The sequence below is a fragment of the Myxine glutinosa genome, chromosome 2, assembly GCF_964187855.1.
Source record: "Myxine glutinosa chromosome 2, kmMyxGlut1.1, whole genome shotgun sequence".
NCBI classification, from domain to species: domain Eukaryota; kingdom Metazoa; phylum Chordata; class Myxini; order Myxiniformes; family Myxinidae; genus Myxine; species Myxine glutinosa.
This window is the reverse complement of record NC_136262.1, coordinates 104,519,018-104,540,898: the sequence shown is the minus strand read 5'-3', so window position 1 is coordinate 104,540,898 and position 21,881 is coordinate 104,519,018. Positions and strand designations below refer to the sequence as shown.

Below are 21,881 nucleotides of genomic sequence, written 5' to 3'. Positions count from 1 at the left end.
TTCCTGAGCTTTCCTGTAAACGTTTGGACCACTTTAATAAGGCTTCGACTGCTCTGGTAAACTGGTCTAACAGTCGGGCTGTATGGATAGGACATTTATAAAAGGCATTGCCTATAACCGGCGCTAAGCGATACGAGCACTCTTATTTGAAATTTTATATTATTTGTGAAAAAATGTTTTGAAAATTTTGGGAAAAATATTTTTTGGGGGTTTTTGGAAAAGAAATGTTTTTATTGCAGAAATGAGAATCTTTTCCGAACATTTTGGTGTAATTGTTTTTAAAATCGAACATCTATAAGTATTTTAAAACAATATTTGAAAATTAGGTGTCTCGGGTGCATTTCCTCAATTTGGAAAATTTCTTGGAAAAAATTTTTTTTTGGGGTTTTTGGAAAGGAAATGTTTTTATTGCAGAAATGAGAATCTTTTCCGAACATTTTGGTGTAATTGTTTTTAAAATCGAACATCTAGAAGTATTTTAAAACAATATTTGAAAATTAGGTGTCTCGGGTGCATTTCCTCAGCATCTAAGCTTCAATTCTAGAACCGGCGCCAAACGATCCGAACAGCAAGATGCATGCACAATAGACATTTATATATTTTTATTTAATTACATGCATATTATATTAAATCTGCTATATGTTGATATTATATCTGCTATATGTTGCTATATGTTGCATGGCAAAAGAAGAGGTGGTCAAGGGAGATTGTATAGCCTGGTCCGCCTACCATGCCTCGTTTCAAAACAGTCCTGCTCAAGAAGTAGAAGCTGCCATCACTCAACTTCTGCCTCTCTTCAATGAGAAGGCAGCCACACCTGCAATGATCAAGCATGGAATGGATGTCATCCGTGAATCTACACAGTTCCTGAACCCTGGACAGATTCCAATAATAGCAATGGATGCTCCGCTGTATGCGCTTGCCAAGTTCATTCAGTGGCACTGGCCTACCACACATGGTGAAGACCAGTATGTTGTCATGTTCGGCGGACTCCACCTGGAGATGGCGGTGTGGAAGACACTTGGAGACTACCTAGACGGATCTGGATGGGCGACAGCAATAAACCAGGCAGGCATAGCCTCTGCTGGCACAGCTGAATCCTTCCTGAAGGCATCACACCTGACGAGAACCAGGCATGCCCACCAAGTCAGCGCTCTGGCACTCTCCAAGCTGCAAAATGATGCCTACCTGAAGGGAGCTGCTGGTGCAGCAACTGAAGATAGGCCAGAAGAGGACTGGAAACAAAGCATGATCACGAAGAGTCCAACCTTTCAGTACTGGTACACCATCCTGAGGATTGAGCTCCTGGGATTCACCTTCGTTCGCGCTCACAGAGAAAGAGACTTTCCCCTGTATGTCGAGTCTCTGAAAGCCCTGGCACCATGGTTCTTCGCACTTGACCACCATAATTATGCCAGATGGGTCCCGATCCACATCCGCGACATGGAGAGCCTCCCTCCAACAATCGAAGAGGAGTTTATTGTCAGAGGCAACTGGGTTGTTCAGAAGACAGCCAGAAGGTTCTCCAGCATTCCGATCGACCAAGCCCATGAACAAAATAATGAGCTTGTGAAGGGCCCTGGAGGAGCAGTCGGCCTGACTGAAAACCCACCAGCCTTCAAGAAGTGGATGATCGCCGGACCTGAGCAGGCACGCATTCTCACTGAGTTTGAGCGGGAGTACACTGCCATCTCAGAAGATGAACGCCAGCACCACGAAGAAGGTCTGTCTGCACAGAAGACATTTCACGAGCAAACACTGGGCCTTATTCAAGTTATCAACGAGATGAGCAACCCGTTCCTAGATGAAGGAAGCGAGCTGATTGCACTCGACACGCGGCATGTGATTGAAGAATCTGTGGCTAACACTGTGCATACCATAGAAGAAGTGGGAAAGGCTCAGTACGACAGCTACAACAAGGCTATCATCACTGAACGAAGGCAGTCCATCCATGAGCCTGTGAAGAGGAACTCATTGCCTCTCTTCAGGTCACCATCCAAGGGGAAGAGGAAGCAGTCAGAGGATGTTTCCCTCTTGAAAGATGATGTGTCCCTCTTCTCTCGTCTGTACATAGTTGCTCAGAACAGGGATACAGATATGGGAACCTTCTTCCAGCATGAAAATCATCCGCACCCCCCTTCTCTATCTGAAAGAGGAAAACTGCGCCAAGGAAAGAAGTCAGACCTCATTGGTATCCTTGTGCAAGAACCACAAAACTCTGCAAGAACCATTTCCAAATTGAGGAAATGCACCCGAGACACCTAATTTTCAAATATTGTTTTAAAATACTTCTAGATGTTCGATTTTAAAAACGATTCCACCAAAATGTTCGAAAAAGATTCTCATTTCTGCAATAAAAACATTTCTTTTCCAAAAACCAAAAAAAAAAAATTTCCCCAAAATTTTCAAAAAATATAATTTAAAATGTCAAATAAGAGTGGTCGTATCGCTTGGCGCCGGTTATAGAATCATAGCTGGGACCCTGAAGATTGCCTGATAAAATTTTGGTGCTTTTATCCGGCATGTCCCCATCCCTTTGAAATTCGGTGCTAAGCTGCCCCACCAATGTGGTAATCTGAGGGCTCATGTACCTTGGAGTTTTTTTTATTGGTGTGGAAAATGTAGCCAAAATAACGCTTTTTTGTTAAATACATGGTCAAGGCTCATGCAAGAGCTCGGACACAGAACAGATCAGGACACAACATAACAAAGTAAACAGCAGAAGAAAGGGGGAAACACCAACAGCAGGGCGGACGGAGAAGGTAGATGGAGACAGACAAAGTAGGGATGCAGGGAATGATGATGCGTAGGGGAGAACGCAAGGGGTGGATAAGATGGAAGGGTTGGATGATGCAACTGGGGAAGAATTGTACGACTGGAGGGGTTTGCTTGTGCAACTCTCATATAGAGGGAGACTATTGGTTCTGCATAACCTGGCAACCTCCATGCTTTGGAATACATTAGGTCTAAAGCTGTACAATCCCCAGAATGTTTTGTTAAATGGATTCAAAAGATCTTCGTAGACCAATTTTGGAATACCAACTGCATTTTGGTATCTTGAGCTTTTGGTATCTTGAGCTTGGATGAAGGAGGTCAAGGCTTGGTGGACAATGTCAGAAAGCTCATGGCTTTTTTGTTTGGTGATGATCAGGTGACTACTGTATGGATCGAGCTCCCTGGGTTGGAGATCTTTCGTGTCACTGTTTTCTGCACTACGTTGGTGAACTGGGTTATGCACAAACGTTCTCTGCTTCATACAAACAAATTGGATTCAACTCAATTGCCAGTTGTATTTTACTCCAGCATGTTGAATGCTTGGCAGGCTTTTAAATCGAACCAGAGTGAGGCATCGTACGTAAGGGAGATGTCCCTGAATGGACCACATTTCTGAAATCCTCTGTTTAAGGAAATTCCACAGGATCGTACCTTCATAGGGTTCCAAAGGATCGTACCTTCATAGGGTTCCAAAGGATCGTACCTTCATAGGGTTCCAAGGGATCATACCTTTATAGGTTCCAAAGGATCGTACCTTTATTGGGCTCCAAATGATCATACCTTTCTTTGTTTCAATTGTTGTAAAAGATGTTGAGCAAGCTTTAGATTTATTTAAATTCCAAGGTTGTTTTTTTTTGGTGCTAAAATTTGAAATCATGTGCGAATAAAATGCTTTTGCTATTTTTATTTTATTTTAATAAGCAAAGAAGCGACTTATAAAATGGGGGAATTAAAAACAGAGAATCTATGTGCAATATGTTAAAATCTTGCCCTTTTGTTGAAAAACTATACATTTGCAAGAATTCAGCCTGAATTACATTTTTATAATCACTTCGGAAAATCGTCTGAATTTCAACAAATTTGTACAGTTGGTAATGTTCTCTGTCGGGTGGTTGAAGGTTTTTTTTGGTTTTTCTTCTCTGAGTGGGAGTCATTTTGAATCATTATTTTCTTGTTTGACATGGTATATTTGCCATTACTATAAGGTTTGGCTGTAGGACCTGAACCCTGTGTTTTTCACTCTTTTTATCATAGAGTTTCTGGTTTTGTTGAGTATTTTTTTTTTTTTAGATTAATTTATATCCCTATAATCTCTATTTCCCACTCTCTCCCTCTATTTCCATGAGTTTAGCAAAAATTTCCATCTCAAATTGGAATCAAGTCAAAATGAAATCACTTCAAATCCAGTCAAAAGCCTTTATATGCCACTGCCACCTGCTGGAAACAGTGAACCTTACCTGTGTCTGTCTGGCCGATAGTAAATCCTTTTCTTCGAGCATAGTTAGGGTTCCAGGAGGGAGGCATTAAGTGTTTAGTCTTTATGTCTGTGGTGTCCCGCTTTTCAAATAAAATTTTTGCCATTATTTAATTATTTATTTGTATAAGTGATTATGCACCAAACACTTATTCTTTTTAGTACCATTTCTTTGTATTCAAGTGTTAGAATAACATGTGATTTTACCTGCAATGTGTCACAGGTCTGCAAGAGCTCTGTGTGGTTCTTGTTGGGGGTCGATTTTTGAAATGTGCACCCATTGGTCGGACAGCTATCAGACTCCACCCACATTTTTCGCTTGACTCCACCCATTATGGCCATAGCACCCAGACAAAGACAAAATAATATGGCCACCATATTGGTTTCCTCGTGGGCCGAAGACATCAGGTCTGTAGGCCTCTGCTGATTATACATTGCCCGGGTTTGTTGTGTCAGATTTCCATTGGTTTTGTTTGGGTCGAGTGTTATTCACGATGAGGTACCCCGAAAAATCGAATCAATGTCGAATAAAAATTATTAGTAAGGTTCAATCAAGCCCGTCATGGTACGCGGCTCCAGAAAGAAATCGCGTAACGTAATTTTTGAACGGCCCCACATTGGGGTTAAACAATTCGTGACCGTTTGACGAATCAGCTCGTTCTGATATAACCACGGCGGAGGATTTCAAATTTCAGGTCAGGGTGGCATGGATGAGAGGTGTTCAGTTAATTTTTTTTATAGCACAATAAATGTGTTTCCCAATCGCGCTGCTCATCTTTTAAGAGAGTGCTTTAAATGTGTGTTTCCCACTCGGCACGTTAACAGATTTTGTCACAGGTTGTGACCACAGCGCAGTCATTCTTGTTTTCTTATTTCATGCAACCAAAATGTAAAGAAGAAATTTCATTTACCTAGTTTTCCATGAAATATTTGATCACCTACACAGTGATATGCTAGTTAAGCATGAAAACTAGTCTGGCAATGGGAAGCAAATACAGTTGGAAGCAGAACACGCACTTCAATAACACGTTTCAAATAATCCCACGAGACTGAATTCAGTTGATGTTCCGACATCATGGTGGCCAAGAATGATGGAATTCCGTGCGCAAATATGTGCAAACCAACTGTGCAGCACATGTGCATGAAGGATGTTAGGATTACTGTCTTAGAAATATTTATTGCTGTTATGGTAGTAGTTGACTGAAGAATATGCACAAATGCTCAATAATTAAACCTTCTCAAACAGCTTGCACAGTGGAAATAATACATCACAGAAAAGATCTAAATCTTAGTAGGTTTATTGCTTAACTTTCTCCTTTTCAACCAGTTAACAGAATTGTGAAATGTGACTCCTTTTATCACATGACATTTCCATAAGTCTACACTGAAATGCAGATTTCGTTTTCTCCAATGAAGACATACTTGTTTGCATCCAATATGGCAAGTAGACCTCTTGTCTGAGAGTTCCCTTCACAGTTTGCTCAGCAGTCGTTAGGTCCATCAATGCTGCCTCAATTTCTGTCTACTAGGGCATGCCCGTACTATATATATATCTAAAATTATATCCCCCCCCTCTATTTACATGAAATGGTTTGGTCCATTCGCAAAGCCAAAGCGAACGGCTTGCGAGTCCGGTGACAATCCCCCCCCCCCCCCTCTATTTACATGAAATGGTTTGGTCCATTCGCAAAGCCAAAGCGAACGGCAGTTACGAATCGCAGTTACGATGAATCGCAAAGTAGTTTTAATTAGTTTTAAAACATAGTTTAACGCCAACATAGTTTGCCAACGTGAAATAAATGAATACGCTCTCAAATGTGCCGTCCGAGGCAGAGTGTGTTCGCCACGTTCGGCACACGCGATAGCTCGCTGCTCTCTGATTGGTTGAATCGTTTTTTGGACATAGCTCGGTAAGTAATTGTCCGATTAATATGAAACCTTGAAAAGGCACATCCTCAGGTCCCCAGCAATATACCTGGCAAGTTTAAAGTATATCGGACCGGTAGTTGTCGAGAAACAGCGGTCGCATACACACACACAGAGATTACTGGCATTATAGATAGATTCTACCAAACCTCCGTCAAAATCATTCCAATATTGCAAATTAGGATAATCACATATTTTCAATATTTATTCCTGTACATTAATCGATTGCGATTCGATTAACTAGCATCAGCGATTGGTTGAGCTTTATCTCATATCTCTGAGTGACCTGCTTCCAAAGTTAAGTAGAGCGTTCCGGATTTGTCTCTGTGTTGTCGATTGTTGTCAATTGTATGTTTGTTTCATTTCTTATTCATATTGTGTGCTCATTGCTGTGTGATGACCATTCCTGTTTGGTTATTTAATCTCGTGCATCTGCCTCGGATGGTTAGGCCCTCCACATGTTCAACAGCCTTTTTCATTCACTCCTTGCTAAACCTTATTCTGTCCTCATCCACCTTTCACTTGACTCGTACTTTTCTCACCCCACCTCAAAACATTTCCTTCGTTCTTCCTTCTCAAAACAACCACAAACTAGAAAGCATATGCAAAGCCCGTCCTCATCCGCTTTGTATTCGGACTTCTTATTCTTCTGAATGCTAAACATGACAAAAATAGCTAAAAATAAATACAACAAATTGACGATTTTAAGTGACCATGACCTTTTAACCTCAAAAGCAATAGGCTTTAGTGAACCAACATGCAAAGCCTGCTCAAATTTCAGGTCAATCGGGTGAAAATTGGTGACTTTACGCAACCTTGACCTTTGACCTTTTGATCTAAAAAAAAAATCGGGTTCTAGCTTTTGATTGGTGAACCAATTCAGTGAACCATGCAAAAAATTTTAATTTCAGCTCAATTGGATGAATATTGACGATTTTTATGCGATGCTGAGCTTTGCCCTTTTGACCTTTTTACCAAATTATTCATTTATCTTCTCCATTTTCTCAAAATAAAGCTTTGTTGAAAATTTGATGGCAAAGCTCAAATGGAAAATTAAAATTTCAGTTGTGGACGAAATTCAATGAAATTCAATTGTATGAAAATTGATGACTTTAGGTGATGCTGAACTTTGACCTTTTGACCAAATTACTAATTGGTATTCTCCATATACTCAAAATAAAGATTTGTTAAAATTTTTATGACCAAAGCTCAATGGTAAAAAAAGGTTGTGTTCTCGACAGGCAAACAGACATATAAATTATTGCAAAACCTCGTCTCCCGCTGGGGGCTAATTAGAACGGCGGGCTACGTTCGGACGGGCTAATTAGAACGGCACTCGGTATAGAGCATATACTGTACCTCCACCAGGCTGAAGTTTTTTTTTTGTTTTTTTTTGTATACAAGATCGAGGCTCGTGAAAGAGCTAACATCAATCACACAAAAAAATCAAACAGACACACAAAACACAAAATAAGGGGAGCGGTAGACAAGATGGGGAGAGAGGGGGAAGGACACAAAACACAACATTTGAGAGCAAGGACATCGAGAGAACTGTGGGAGGGAGAGGGCTTGGGGGGAGGTGGGAGAGGTATAGAACTGTGTTTGGAGGTGGGAGAGGTATAGAACTGTGTTTGGAGGTGGGAGAGGTATAAAATGAGGGGAGGTGGGAGAGGTATAAAACATATGGACACTGCATGGACTTCCAGGAAAGAAGTTGGAATTTCCCAAAAAAAATGTATCTGGGGTGAAAATTAGCGGGGGTAGAAAAGATCAAGGTTTTGGATTGGGGAAGATAAGAGATGGTGGTGAACAGCTGTTTTAAAGACCTGGAGGGAGGGGTGGAATTGAAGGGAGTGGGGGAGTTTGTTCCAGAGGTGGGAGAAAAGGGGAATGAAAGAGTGAAGGTGAGCAGAGAGCCTAGACTTTGGCAGTTTAACCATAAGAGGGTTGGTGGCAGATCTTGTGCGACCTGTAGGAATATTTGGGGGACAGAGCACAGAGAGAGCTGGGGGAGCAAGGCCGGAGAGGAGTCGGTAGAAGACAGAAAGACCACCAACCTGCCTGCGGTGAGTGAGTGAAAGGCCCTCAGAGTTAGCTTCATCTCCCAGTTTACGTTTTTTTTTTTTTGTCTGTTTTTTGTATACAAGATCGAGGCTCGTGAAAGAGCTAACATTAATCACACAGAAAGACAAACCAACACATAAAACATATAACATGGGGAGCGGTAGACAAGATGGGGAGAGAGAGGAAAATTAATTAATTAGTTTTGAATCCCACTGATAGGCCGGATTTGGATCCAGAACTGAACCAGAATCTAATAGACTTGTTCTTGTCGCTTAACCAACTCATCGACCTATATTTGCCATAATCCGTCCATAACTTTTCGAGATATCCTGCTATATATAATTTTTGGCCCTATCTCTCAATGGTGAAGAATCACCTAAAAAATTATCTGATCCAGATCCAGATCTGGATCTTCACCAAAATCTAATCATTTTGTCCTTGTCACATACAGTGTGTTCAGAAAGTATTCACTCCCCTTGACTTCTTTCACATTTTGTTGTGTTACACCCTGAATTAAAAATGAATTAAACCGAGATTTTTTTGGCACTGATCTGCACATGAAACACCATAATGTCAAAGTGGAATTGTTTTTTGAGAACTTTTTTTTTTCAGACAGGTGCAGAGGTAACAAGTAATAAAAATTAATTCCCAATTCCCACTCATGCTGATCTCTATACTTAAGGCATTCGGTCCCAAACGATCTTTCCTCATCTCCCATTTTCTTCCTGTTCCCCTTTTTCTCCATCTATACAAATCTTTTAAATGACAATTTTTCAATGTTTCATCTTCTCACATTCACTTCCAAATGTCCTCCCATGATGCTTCCTTTTCTTCCTTTCTTTCCTGTTTCACTCCTGAAGCTTGCAAACCCATGCCCATCTGCATCTGGTCATGTTCATAGAGCGATGTCTTTCTTTGTGCCCTAAGTCATCCTTCCCGCTACCTCAATCGTGAAGTTTGTCTTTGTCTTTCTGCAATTCAAATTTTCAAACTAAATTTGTTTTGTTACGAGTGGGACATTAGGTTGTTAACCCCCTTCATGTCAGTCCCCTTCTCCTCATCAACTACTCCAGGCCCTCATCCTCCCACCCCACCAATTATTTGTGTCCCCAATTCAGAATCCCTCCACCCCTTGTTCCCCCTCCCTGTGTAACCCATGCCCTGCCCCTCCAAACATTGGACCATGCCCCCCCCCATCTCCCCACTCATCCCACCCCTCACATCTTATGCCTCACCCTGCCCCCCTCCCATATTACCCCTCATCCCACACCCTTCCATCTTCTTCGGCATTATGCCTGCTCCAGGCTTTCTCCTCCCCCGGCCCCCTCTCAGCTTCCCCCTACCCATCCACCTCCCAGCTTTCCCCTTGGCCTGCCCCCATCGAATCATCCCCTCGCCCAGCACGCTCTAATCTTCCCTCTCACCATGCCCTCTCCCAGCTTCCTATCACCTCTCAGTTTCCCCCTGCCTTGTCCCTCCCAGCTTCCTCTCACCCCAACACCTCACAAATACCCCCTTGCCCCATACCCATCTCACTTCAGGACTGGTCTCCTATCTCCACTGCCCCAAATATTAATGTGACCTGGAAATTCTTCCACAGAAACCTACTCTCTCTTATGCACAGATTCAACCCTCCTCACCCCATCAGTTTGGATTCATACCAGGTCACTAGTTTGGAGTGTAACATTAGCTACAAACAAATGTGGGTATGGATAGGGAATTGCTTTCAATGGTACTACACATTTGCCAGGAAGTTGAAGGAATCCTTAGATATACATTATACATGTTGTTGGAGCAGACAGCAGATATTCACAGAGGTCAGTTGCTTGTAAGTTTAACCAATTGTCTAAATATTAACTTTGAACGTTGAATTGCAAAGAATGTTTATTTTTATTCTCCCCAAAAAGTATCCATAAAAGCATTTTATGTGCCCTCTATTTGTCAAATTTACACTCCTAAACCCTGCCGTTTGAGCAAGCAGTTCTGAGCATGTTTGGCTTTACATGTCCTTTGTTTATGAAACAATGGTGGGAAAGTGATGCAGCACTGGCAGGTTTCACATATTCAATACACTATGCAAGCTCTTTCCATGATGCTGTACTCCTGTAAAAGAAGGATGAGTGCATATTAAGTCTAACCAGAAGCCTGGCTCACCTTTTCTGTAATTAGTGCTGACTGGCATGCTCGCTCGGCTGTTGTCATGGCTGCCAGCTTTGCCTTCACCTGGAATAACATCACACACATGGTCAAGTAAGGTTTTATCCAGACTGTAGTGTATTTTTGGATTACATGCCTTATACAGTACTCCGAGGTACTGTGTAAAAACCTTTCATTGTTATACAAAGTCATGACAACAAATCATCAATCACTGTTATTGTACGAGCTTTATCTTCTATACAAATGCAAGGACAATGTCTGTCTGACCTGTGTCCTATCTATCTATCTATCTCTATCTCTATCTCTATCTCTATCTCTATCTCTCTCTCTCTCTCTCTCTCTCTCTCTCTCTCTCTCTCTCTCTCTCTCTCTCTCTCTCTCGACTTCACGTATCAACACTATATTTCATAGGGATAATAAGCAGTCTTACAATCCTGCTTGCCACATCTAAATTTACACATGACTGCATTTATTGTTTGGCCCAGTCGGAAGTAAAACTTTCTCAAAGCATTCATGCTGGTTAGATGTTGGCGTGCAGCATCGAGTGGTCGGTGCTTCTGACGCCATTCGGTCGAGGTATTGTTATTGGTGTCATTGTCTTCGTCATTGATGTTCAATGACCTTCCTGTCCTATAAAAATCCCATCACTAGTCCTTGATATATGGGTATATCAGATAATATGGGACTTTTGAAATGACGTAATTCTCCCCAGAATGCTCAGTGCGTATGTACAGAAACTCCAGGAAATGGCTGTGTTCAGGGCGACATAAAGTACGAGTATATTATGTGTGCAAGATAGGGATTTTCACCTAGAATGCCTCAACAAGCTTCCAAATAAAGTTGAAAATAATTGGAAAAGTACCTGAAAGAAAGGGGCATGTCTCTGCACAACAAAATATTTGTACCCAACATCCCCGATTATCCCTGTCATGCAGGAATGCATCCTTGCGGGAATGCATCGTGTGAACATGACAGGATTGATTATTTATTTAATGGATGGCTTCAATTGGAAAGACCTCCCTGAGGGAGCCATTGTTTATGGTTTGGGTGTTTCTTAACAGTAATGAGCAGGTCATATCTGGGGCTAGTGAATGAATGCACAGGGTAAGTTTAAAATAAACCTTTAAAATGATGATATTTACTATTAATCATGAGTGCTGTTATAAATATATTGTTTGTTTGGTTCCGGAGCCACAAGATAAATTGTACAAGATTTTTGCATCTATTACTCAAAGGAGAATGGAGTATGTGTGTGTGTGTGTGTGTGTGTGCGTGTTGTTGGTTGTTATCTCCATTTGCAGGTTTCAGGAGGTGGAATGTAGTCCTCCCAGGATCCAAGGTATCCATCTCCTCTTCGGCAAGGGATCACAGTTCATGGACCAAACTGTTCAACTTTTTCAGAGTTTTGTTCCAAGGGTTCTTTTCAGGATCATCACCGAACCCCAGATTGCCTCCAGTTGTGCATTTGTGGTAATATTCCCAAGGATGGTTTTCAAAATCTCAGTGAGGTTGTTCTTTATCATTCCTGTTGCTCCAATTATCACTGGTACAATTTTGATTCTCTTCAGCTTCCAAGATCTCTTGACCTCATTTTTGAGGTCCTGGTATTTGGTCATTTTCTTGATTTCTGCGTTGTTTAGGCCAAAATCGCTGGGTACTGATATCTCAATCATCAATGCTGTCTTTTCCTTTTGTTCCTGAGAGCAATGTCTGGACGCAATTCTTTGTTGTTTTCTATATTCATGCTCAATGGAATCATCAGGTCGTACGTGAGCATGACGTCCTCATTTTCAATGATTGCCCTTTGTTTCGTGTTTCCATGAGTTTTCTGGTACTGTGATGTTTACATTTTTTGCAGGTATGCCAATGAATCACGTTGCATACTTTGTTGTGCCGTTGTGTGTAAAGTTGTTCTGATAATAGTTTTTTGCATCCCGAGAGCAGGAGACTAGTACTTTCTGTTTCTGTCTTGCAGAATCTACACTTGTCCGTCTGGCTCAGTCCCGCCATCTTTTTAAATCCAATGGCATGGTGTCCTTGATCTTGGGCATTCATTATGATTCGTTCTCTGTCCCACTTGAACTGACTTCTTTTTAGCCATTCCAATGAGCCTTCTTTGTCTATCCACAATCTGTCCAATTTGTTTTTGTATTTGCCTGCTCTTTTGTCATTCTCCCAGTTGTTGGTGTATATTTCTTGATATTTCTTTTGATATATTTTTGTCTTTTTTGCAATTGTTGTATTTGTTTCATTTTCCTGTGCAGCATCTTCTATTTCAGTATTTGCACTTATTTTTGGAAATTATTTGCTGGGTGAGTTAGGCATACTTTTTACCTCCGCCACAGAAGGTGGATGGAGGTTATGTTTTCACCCCTGTCTGTCTGTCTGTTTGTCTGTCTGTGAACAAGATATCTCAAAAAGTTGTGGATGGATTTGGATGAAATTTGGCAGAGAGGTAATGTATGTGACAAGGACGAAATGATTAGATTTTGGTGAAGATACGGATTTTGAACCGGCTAGTAGAATTTTTTAAGTGATTCTTTACAATTGGGAGATTGGGCCAAAAACTATACATAGCAGGATACCTCAAAAGGTTGTGGATGAATTTGGACGAAACTTGGTGGAGAGGTTGGGTGTGTGACAAGGAAGAATTGGTTCAACTTTGGTGAGGATCCAGATGTGGATCCGGCTAGTGGAATCTTTTAAGTGATTCTTCACCATTGAGAGATCGGGTGAAAAGCGATTATATAACATGATATTTAAAAAAGTTATGGACGAGTTCTGACTAAACATGGTGGACGAGTTGGTTAAGTGACAAGAACAAGCAGATTCGATTTTGGTTCAGGTTCGAATCCAGATCCGGCCTATCAGTGGGATACAAAACATAAACTGTTCAGCCTGGTGTAGGGTATGCGCACTACCGAGTGCCGTTTTAAGTTCTGGTTTGTTATGTTCATGCTTGTACACAACGTGTAGTTGGTTGAGCTTTTCACGTACTCTGCTAATCCTACAGTCGTCTCTCTGTGCACTTGATTGAGTTCCATCAGGCCATCACCTCCTTCTTTCCTCGGCAGGTACATTCTTGGGATGCACTGATTTTTGTAGAAGATTTTGTGGATAGTGAGGATTTTCCGTGTTTTTGATATCCAGTTTTTCGATATCCGCTTAGTGCCAGTTTACTATTCCACAGCTGTACTGGACCACTGGTACTGCTAGTTGGTCTATGGCTTAGATTTTGTTTCTTGGGGTGAGATATGTTTTCAGGATCAGCCTCGTTCTATACAGGTTTTCTTTGGTAATTGTTTTTCACATTTTTTTAGGACAAATGTCGTGGCCCTCTTCTACTCCAAGGTATATGTAAGCTGCTTTATTGTCTAGCTCTGCTATTGTAGTATTAAGGTCGATTTTTTAATGTTGTCTGTTTTTCTTGGTCTACCTTGTACAAATGTGCACCTGGCACACTCATCAAGGCCAAATCAAGGGAGGCACAAAGCACCCCTCCCTATATATGGGATCGTTTCTCTGTAAGCAACTTAACATGGAGACTGAAAATGCGTTTCTCGGCTTCTACTTGACGAAATCGGCTGCAAATTTCAGAAGTAAATACTTTGTACGTCGAGGTAATATTTCCATTTGGATGTGGTCGGAGAACCGTTTCACTCATTTCAATTCTGCCAATTTTTCATCGTTCAGTGCAAAGAGTTTTAAATCATCCATGTAAAGTAGATGTGTCTCCTTTCTTGTTTCTTTTTATGTTATTTAATTGGATGTTAGGGTGTATCCGTGTCCTTGCTCACTACAAAAGTTACTTATTGGGTCCAGGGCCAGGCAAAACAGGAGGGGGTAAAAAGCTGTCTCCTTGGAAGATCCCGCTTCATATCTTTACTCCTGGTATTTCAATCCTTCCTTCTGAATGCTGCAGGATTAGGGTGGTATTCCATATAATGTGTGTGTGTGTGTGTGTGTGTGTGTTTTTTTTTGCGTGTGTGTGTGTGTGTGTGTGTGTGTGTGTGTGTGTGTGTGTGTCTAATGGTTTCTGGGGAGGTTGGAGCACAGGCTCTTCCCTACGCCAAGGTTCCTGTGTAGGTGCATGAATATGAATGAATGAATGATCGTTTTAAGGCCATTTTTCCCCGCTACAGCGGCGTTAGCGGTTCCTGTGTAGGTTCATGTGTAACGTTTCTCTGTATGCAACTTAACAACTCAACACATATATAAAGTATTATATATATATATATATATATATATATATATATATACATATATATATACAGTATATATATATATATATATATATATATATATATATATATATATATATATATATTGTTGCGGATCTCAACGTCGGCCTTTTTTTCCCCTTAAGAAGGGGGGATTAATCCCCTTGTGTGCGACTGACCGACGTGAGTCCTGAAGTTGCCCAGCTCCCTCCAGAGAGGCAGGTGAGCAACCTCGTTCGCGACCGCGGACAAGATGTTAATTGCCGAGCGGATTAGCAGCCGCAGCACAAACCATTAGCAAGTCCTAGACCCGATTCTTGAACGTTGGCCAAATCGTGCCACAGGTATTCAATTGGGAAAAGACAAGGACGAACGGATGTGAGGAAACCAGAAGGTAAGGAAGAACAAATATAATTTATTACTAATATTTATCACAATCAAAGGAACCAAGGAGAAGGAAAGAAACAAAAAGAATTTACAGAAGGATGGAAGGATCAGAAGGACACAGAGCAATTCTAGCTTACCTATGCAGTCTTACTTAAACCCCAGGACAACACAAAAGATGGACGACAGTCAGACTTACACAGGGAATGATGATAGGAATGACAGGAACGAATGGCTGGAAGGGGAGGAAGGTTCAGCTGGAGTTTTGCTCCCACCCGGGACGTCGGGCTCGACCTCGACGGCCACCAATGCCACCGATCCCACAGCAATCTGGTTCCCGCGTAGCAGCGGGTCGAAGCTGCGTGTCACAGGGGGGCCGGACTACGGTGGTCTCAAAGCTGCGGTTGGTTCAGCTGCGGTGGACTCAAAGCTGCGGTTTGTTCACTCAACTCTCTCAGTGCTCACTCCTCCACTGAACTGAACTCCACTCTGCTGCTCCTCCTCCACTGAACTCAACTCTCAACTCTCTTGTGAGGGGCGCCGCGTGATGGGTTTTATAGTGCCACACCCTGGAACGTTCGCGAAACTGCCCGATCGTTCTCTCTCAGCCCTCTCAAGCCAAACCCCTCGTGCTTGGTTGGTTGATCGGGGCTGGCTCACTCCTCCTTCCTATGACGAGGTGGAGACACGCCTTTCCTCTCCGAGCTGGCCGCGTGCGTAATGGCGGCAATGCAGTTGGCAATAGAGGCTTTGAGGGAATTGAAAGGGGATCTATCTTATTTCAATTCGGTGCAATGCAGAGTCAACTAATGGGAAACACAGCCTTAAACTAATACACATAATAAGGAAATAACTATTTAGAAGGGTATATGGTGGCCTACGTGCATGTATATGGACTAACTAAGAGGACGACCTTTGACCTTTACACTTAACGGAGGTATTTACAAGGAATCATTACACTACTTAGAGGGTGATATTTACAAAAAAAAACACAGGATTCTCAAATCCGCAACACTGCACCCTCATCCTCTAGGCACGTCCCGGGCCTATAAAACTTTAACTTAGTGTGGCACGTAGGTGTAGTTCCCTCTACAATTAACCTGACCCTGAGTGCGACAGTTTTAAAACACAAATAAGTATGTCCCTCTGCTGCATTGCACCCTACCTAACAGAATCACGCCCACAGCTAACCTAATTGCGGAATGGTTCTCAAACTAAACATGTACGGTGGGGAGCATTATTTACAAGTGACGCTGATTGTATTTATGAAACGCAACCCAGGACCTGTGATTGTTCTTTCTGGGGGGGGGAGACAGTCTGCTCTGCATCGACGCACCATGAAAGCACCCAAAAATGCACCAATACACCCCCAAGCACCAATCGGTGCAGTCATCATTGTTCATCAGTGTTCAATGCATGAAAATAAACTCAACAACCCCTAACCCTGCAGGTGATCTCTTGCTCTTCGGCTCCCTCTGCTGGCTATTATTACTTTCTTCCAGTTGTTGTCTTTTTCCTTTGCTGGCGGCCTATTTGCAATAAAATGCACCTAACGTGTCCGTTTTTATTTATTTATGGCCCACAGGGGCCGACTAGTGTGGTTCACCTGTGGGGCATCGGTGCCCTGTGGCCAAGGTCCGCCAGCAAGATCTTCCTCTGGCCAACCTGGCCGGTTCCAGAAGAGGGGCCATGCCCCAACTCATGGGGTCCATGAGTGGTGCTCGGCCACAGACATGTGGTCCATCATGTGGTGCATCGATGCAGACAGCTGATTGCGGGGGTTCGGGCACACAATGGCGGACTCCCACACGCTCCCCTCAGTGCCCAGAGAGCACGATCCATGGGTCGGGGAAGGAAGACAGAGAGGGCAGGTTAGCGAGGGGTAAGGGCGCAAGGGTACACATCAATAAAGGCAATGCAAGGTGAGGTGCGCCTGGAGACCGAGCGGAGAAAAGCTCGTCCCTATCGTACGTCACCCCACCCGTCACCTATTCTACCCTTGCCCTTATCCATATTTACAAAAAAAAACCTACACATTTACAAATCCGTCACTACGTCTCGTCCTCCCTATATTTCCCCTAATACCAAATTCGTCACAATCCCATAGTCTCAATTTGCCATCACCAATTCATCATCAATCCTCATAAGGAGGGAGAGATGGAACATCAACACAATGTCACACCCACGTCATGATGCGTCTCACAATCCAAAACATTTGCACAAAAATAATAAAAACATGGCATGGTGTGGAGTTTTGTCACCTCAGGTGAGTGGATGTAGATGGTGCGAGGAGATTTCCATCCGATCTACCTTCTAAGTGACATTAACACACTTTACACTACCCGGGGTCTTTCCCTGCCAATCCATTGGCCATCTTACTCTGTGTGGTTTTAAGAACCAAATTCCCATTGACCAAACTGTGGTGCTTCATCAATTTGGGGTCTCACTCCCCCGATTCAACTCCCTGTGCCTTTGCACAATTTCAAGACTGGGTCGTGTGGCTCTCCCAGCAGGTCTACCCACCTGCACACCTCCACCACTGCAGTTGCCTCCGAGCTTACCTGCTCCTTACCCTAACCTATCTAACTAGGGAAGGCCCTCTGGCGCTTTCCCCACTCGGTGCCCTCTCTGGCACTGGGCTACCCGAGTCCGTCCTCTGGATCCTCGGGCCCCATCCACAACTCTAACGGCTCCCAGAGCCCACCTGCGGCCTCAACTGGCCGACATCCTCACAGTGGCGGAGTGCCCATTTAACTACACACACTAACAGGCCACACACCCAGCCATTTCCACATCACTAATGCACCCATCCAAACACCATTCTGCCACCTCGCACCACAGATGCCAATATGCAACCACAATTTACCTACTCCCTCTACCTAACTCTTAAACTACCCTCCCCGGGTATTCGTGATGGGGTCCATCCTCCCCATACACACCTTCGCACCATCCACTCCACTCCACAGTTTTCACCATACTCACTCCACACCATCCATTCCATGCTCCATGTATTCCACACACCTGTTCCATCACACCTGGTGCCACCTGCACCCTCCTTCCTCCCAGGCTTCTTCATTCATTCAATACAATGCACAACCACAATTGTTCCTCATGCACTGCTCCATACACTTCCACGCTCAATACAATCCACAATCACACTTATGCCTCATACGCTGCTTCATACACTTCCACGCTCAATACAACTCACAATCACCTCACTCTTTTCACAATACACTTCCGAATACACTTTCAATTCTCAAACACACGGCATCATCCGATCTACCTGGTTTCCCTCTAACTTGGTGCTCCCGGTCTTCCCTTTAAAGTAGGCTCATCCCACGTCATTAACAACCATTCTAACCTCTCTATGTCCCCGACTACCTGTCCAATGTCGCTACTTACCTCTACCGTTACCTATGGTCATCTCTAGGTCCCTATACATTATCCTAACCCTCCCTCGGCGAGCTTACACTGCCATAAACCCCATAGCTAGTGCTCATGTGCCCCCGTCATGATGTGAGGGATGGCAAAGTTGCCATCCCATCACATCGAGCATCTTCCACTATCACCCCCCCCCCCCCCCAGTCCTCTGACACTACAAGCCCCCGTCGCAAGAGGTACTGGGTCCTGCCTCGGCATCTAGAGCCGAGGCGATCCACGAGGGCGCCTGCTCGCCGGCATAAGGTCTTATCCGGTCGGCATGGACGATCCGAGGGAGGGCCCGTGGCCCCATTTTGATCTTAACGACCACGTCACAGACTTGCGACAGGACGACTCCCAGGCCTTGCCAGGGGGAGGTGAGTTTTGGGCACCTACCCTTCCGCCTCCGGGGATTAAAGAACCAAATCTTCATCCCCGGAGCGCACTGACTCCCCTGGCTCCGGTGGTCATACCTGCGCTCCATCTTGGCCCCCGCCAGATGGAGCTGGCGGCGGGCGAAGGCATGGACCCGCTCCATGCCTTCCTCCAGGTGACGTGCGTAACCCTCCCTCGGCGGTGTATCTGTGGTGTCTGGCACGGGACCGCATAGCAAGTCGGCGGGAGCCCGCAACTCCCGTCCATGCATGAGCAACGCTGGACTGCATGCGGTGGCCCCGTGCTGGCTAGTTCGGTAGGCCATTAACAAGTACGGGGGATGTTTGTCCCAGTCATCCTGACGGGTGGTGGTGAACAATGCCAGTTGTTGTATCAATGTTCGATTGAATCTTTCCACGATCCCGTCAGATTGTGGCCGCAAGGGCGTGGTCCGTGTTTTCCGAATTGACAGGAGTCTGCACACATCTTTTAGTAATCGGCTCTCAAAATTTCGTCCCTGGTCGGTGTGCAGCTCCTGTGGAATCCCGTGCCGATATACAAATCCTTCCACAAAGGCCTGCGCTACAACCCCGGCTTCTTGGTTGGGGAGGGCGTAGGCCTCCGGCCACTTGGTGAAATAGTCCATTACAACGAGGATGTACTTATTACCTTGGTGGGTGCGGGGCAGCGGTCCTAGAATATCCATAGCCACCCGCTCACTCAAGGGGGGCCCCCACCTGGTGTAATTGAAGGGGGGCCCTCATCCTCCGTGCTGGTCCCTTTTTGGCAGAACAGGCGTCGCATCTCCGACACCAGTCCTGTATGTCGCGCCCCATATTAACCCAATAGAACCTCCGGCGGACCCGAGATGTTGTCTTTGTCCTGCCCAAATGGCCGCCGGAGCGGGTACCATGCACCTGTTGTAATATGACGTTCTTAAATTTGTCAGGGACTATCACCAGCCACGAAGTTCTCTCAGAGGGAACCTCCATCCACTTGCGATACAAGATGTTGTCTTTCAATTCCAGGGTCTGCCACTGAGCCCAATACGCCTTGGTTTGCGCCCCAAGGGGGGTGACCTCTTCCCCCTTTGGTCTTTGCCCCAATTTGACCCATTTGAACACCGGTCCCAGGATGGGATCCTCCTGCTGGGCCGTGCTCCATGCCAAAGTTCCAAATTCTTCATCCGCGGTTAGTGGCAAAATTGGCCCTCTCACCCGGGTTGCCCGGACGACGAGAATCGGGGCAGAATCGCCCAATTGCTCCCTCTCCTCGTGTCTCGCACAAAATTTGCAGTTTTCCCCCAGACAAGGACGCCGAGAGAGTGCGTCCGCATTACCATGGGCCTTCCCGGCCCTATGGGTCACACTGAAATCGTACTGCTGCAACTTCTCCAACCACCTTGCAATTTGGCCCTCCGGTTCCTTGAACCGAAGGAGCCATTGCAAGGAGGAATGGTCAGTTCGAACCGAAAATTTCCGCCCGTACAGGTATGGGTGGAAATGGTTCATGGCAGCCAGCAGAGCCAATAGTTCCTTGCGGGTTACGCAATAATTTCGCTCGGGCATACTTAAGGCCCGACTATAATAACCAATCACTCTCTCCACGCCCTCCTGTGTCTGAGACAAAACTGCGCCCAATCCTTCCTGGCTTGCATCCGTGTCCAGGGTAAATGTCCCGTCACTAGTGGGGTAAGCTAGAAGGGGTGCGGATGTCAAACACCCCTTAAATTTTAGGAAGGCCTCTTGGCACTCCCTTGTCCAATTAAATCGCGTCCCCTTCTCCGTAAGCCGGTGGAGGGGACGGGCCAACTCCGCAAATTTCGCCACAAAGCGCCGGTAGTAGGAGCAGAGTCCCAAAAATCCCCACACCTCCTTGATGGTACGTGGTGCGGGCCACTCCTCTACCACTGTAATTTTGCCTGGGTCTGTTTTTACCCCCTCGCGACCGATAACGTGACCTAAATAGGCCACCTCTCTTGCAAACAAGGTGCACTTACTCGGGTTCAGCTTCAACCCTGCCTGTCTGAGGCACCCGAACACCTGGTCCAAATTAGCTAAAGCCTGGGGGAAGGTCTTGGCATGTACTAGGACGTCATCCAGGTATACTAGGCATGATTGCCACGGCATGCCGCCTAGTACATGTTCCATTAATCATGATGAGGTGGCGGGGGCGTTACACAAACCAAACGGCATCACAGTGAACTGATACAGCCCCTTACCTGTGGAAAATGCCGTTTGCTCCTTCCCTGTCCTATCCATCTCCACCTACCAATACCCACTCTTGAGGTCTAAAGTTGTAAACCAATTTGAGCCCGCAACGGCATCGAGGGTGTCATCAATTCTTGGCAGGGGATATGAGTCCTTGAGTGTCACGTTGTTTAGCTGGCGATAGTCCATGCAGAACCGCGTGGTCCCATCTTTCTTTTTAACCAGCACAACAGGTGACATCCAGGGACTTCCCGAGGGCTCGATGACGCCTGCATCGAGCATCTTTTCAACCTGCTCGTCAGCTTCCGCCCTCTTGCTCCAAGGGAGCCGTCGGGCGGGCTGACGAATAAGCCGGGCCTCACCGGTGTGGATCTGATGTTTCATCAGGCCCGTACGTCCAATATCCTCGGGGGACAAGGAGAAGAGATCCAAATGGGATCCAATCAGTTTGTGTAAGGCCTCCCTCTGGGTACCTCCCAACTCTACGCTACTACGATTTACCATCTCACAAATGGGATCGGGCCAATTCATATTACTTATTGAAGGCTCCCCCTGGGGCCGGCTTGGCTGGACGTTCTCGCCCCTCACTGACGCGACTTCTCTAACTGGGGTGCAGCCAGCTACCTTCGTGCCCCTCCCTGTAGTGCGTGGTTCCGTGCTAATGTTAATTACTCGGACGGCCATCACCGGCCCGTCCGTTTTTACAAGGGTGCGGCCCACGATTAAACCAGGTATGGATCGCGCTGCCACCGGTTCGACCAGACCGCAGGACTCCCGCCATGTCGGGCGAGCTGACCATAGGGCCGGCACTATGGCCTCGGCCCCCGGAGGGATGGTCACGGCCTCAGGAGCCTCCAGCTCCACCCTCTCGGCCGT

General features: G+C 45.0%; 1 protein-coding gene across 3 annotated transcripts in view; it reads right to left on the bottom strand.

Moving 5' to 3' along the window:
• Positions 1 to 21,881, bottom strand: part of MTHFS (methenyltetrahydrofolate synthetase) — a 74,160-nt gene that overhangs the window by 36,679 nt on the left and 15,600 nt on the right. For all 3 annotated transcript variants that reach the window (XM_068107580.2, XM_068107582.2, XM_068107581.2), the window contains exon 2: positions 10,394 to 10,462. In XM_068107580.2, coding sequence (XP_067963681.1) covers positions 10,394 to 10,462 — 69 coding nt within the window. The remainder of the gene's footprint in view (positions 1 to 10,393; positions 10,463 to 21,881) is intronic.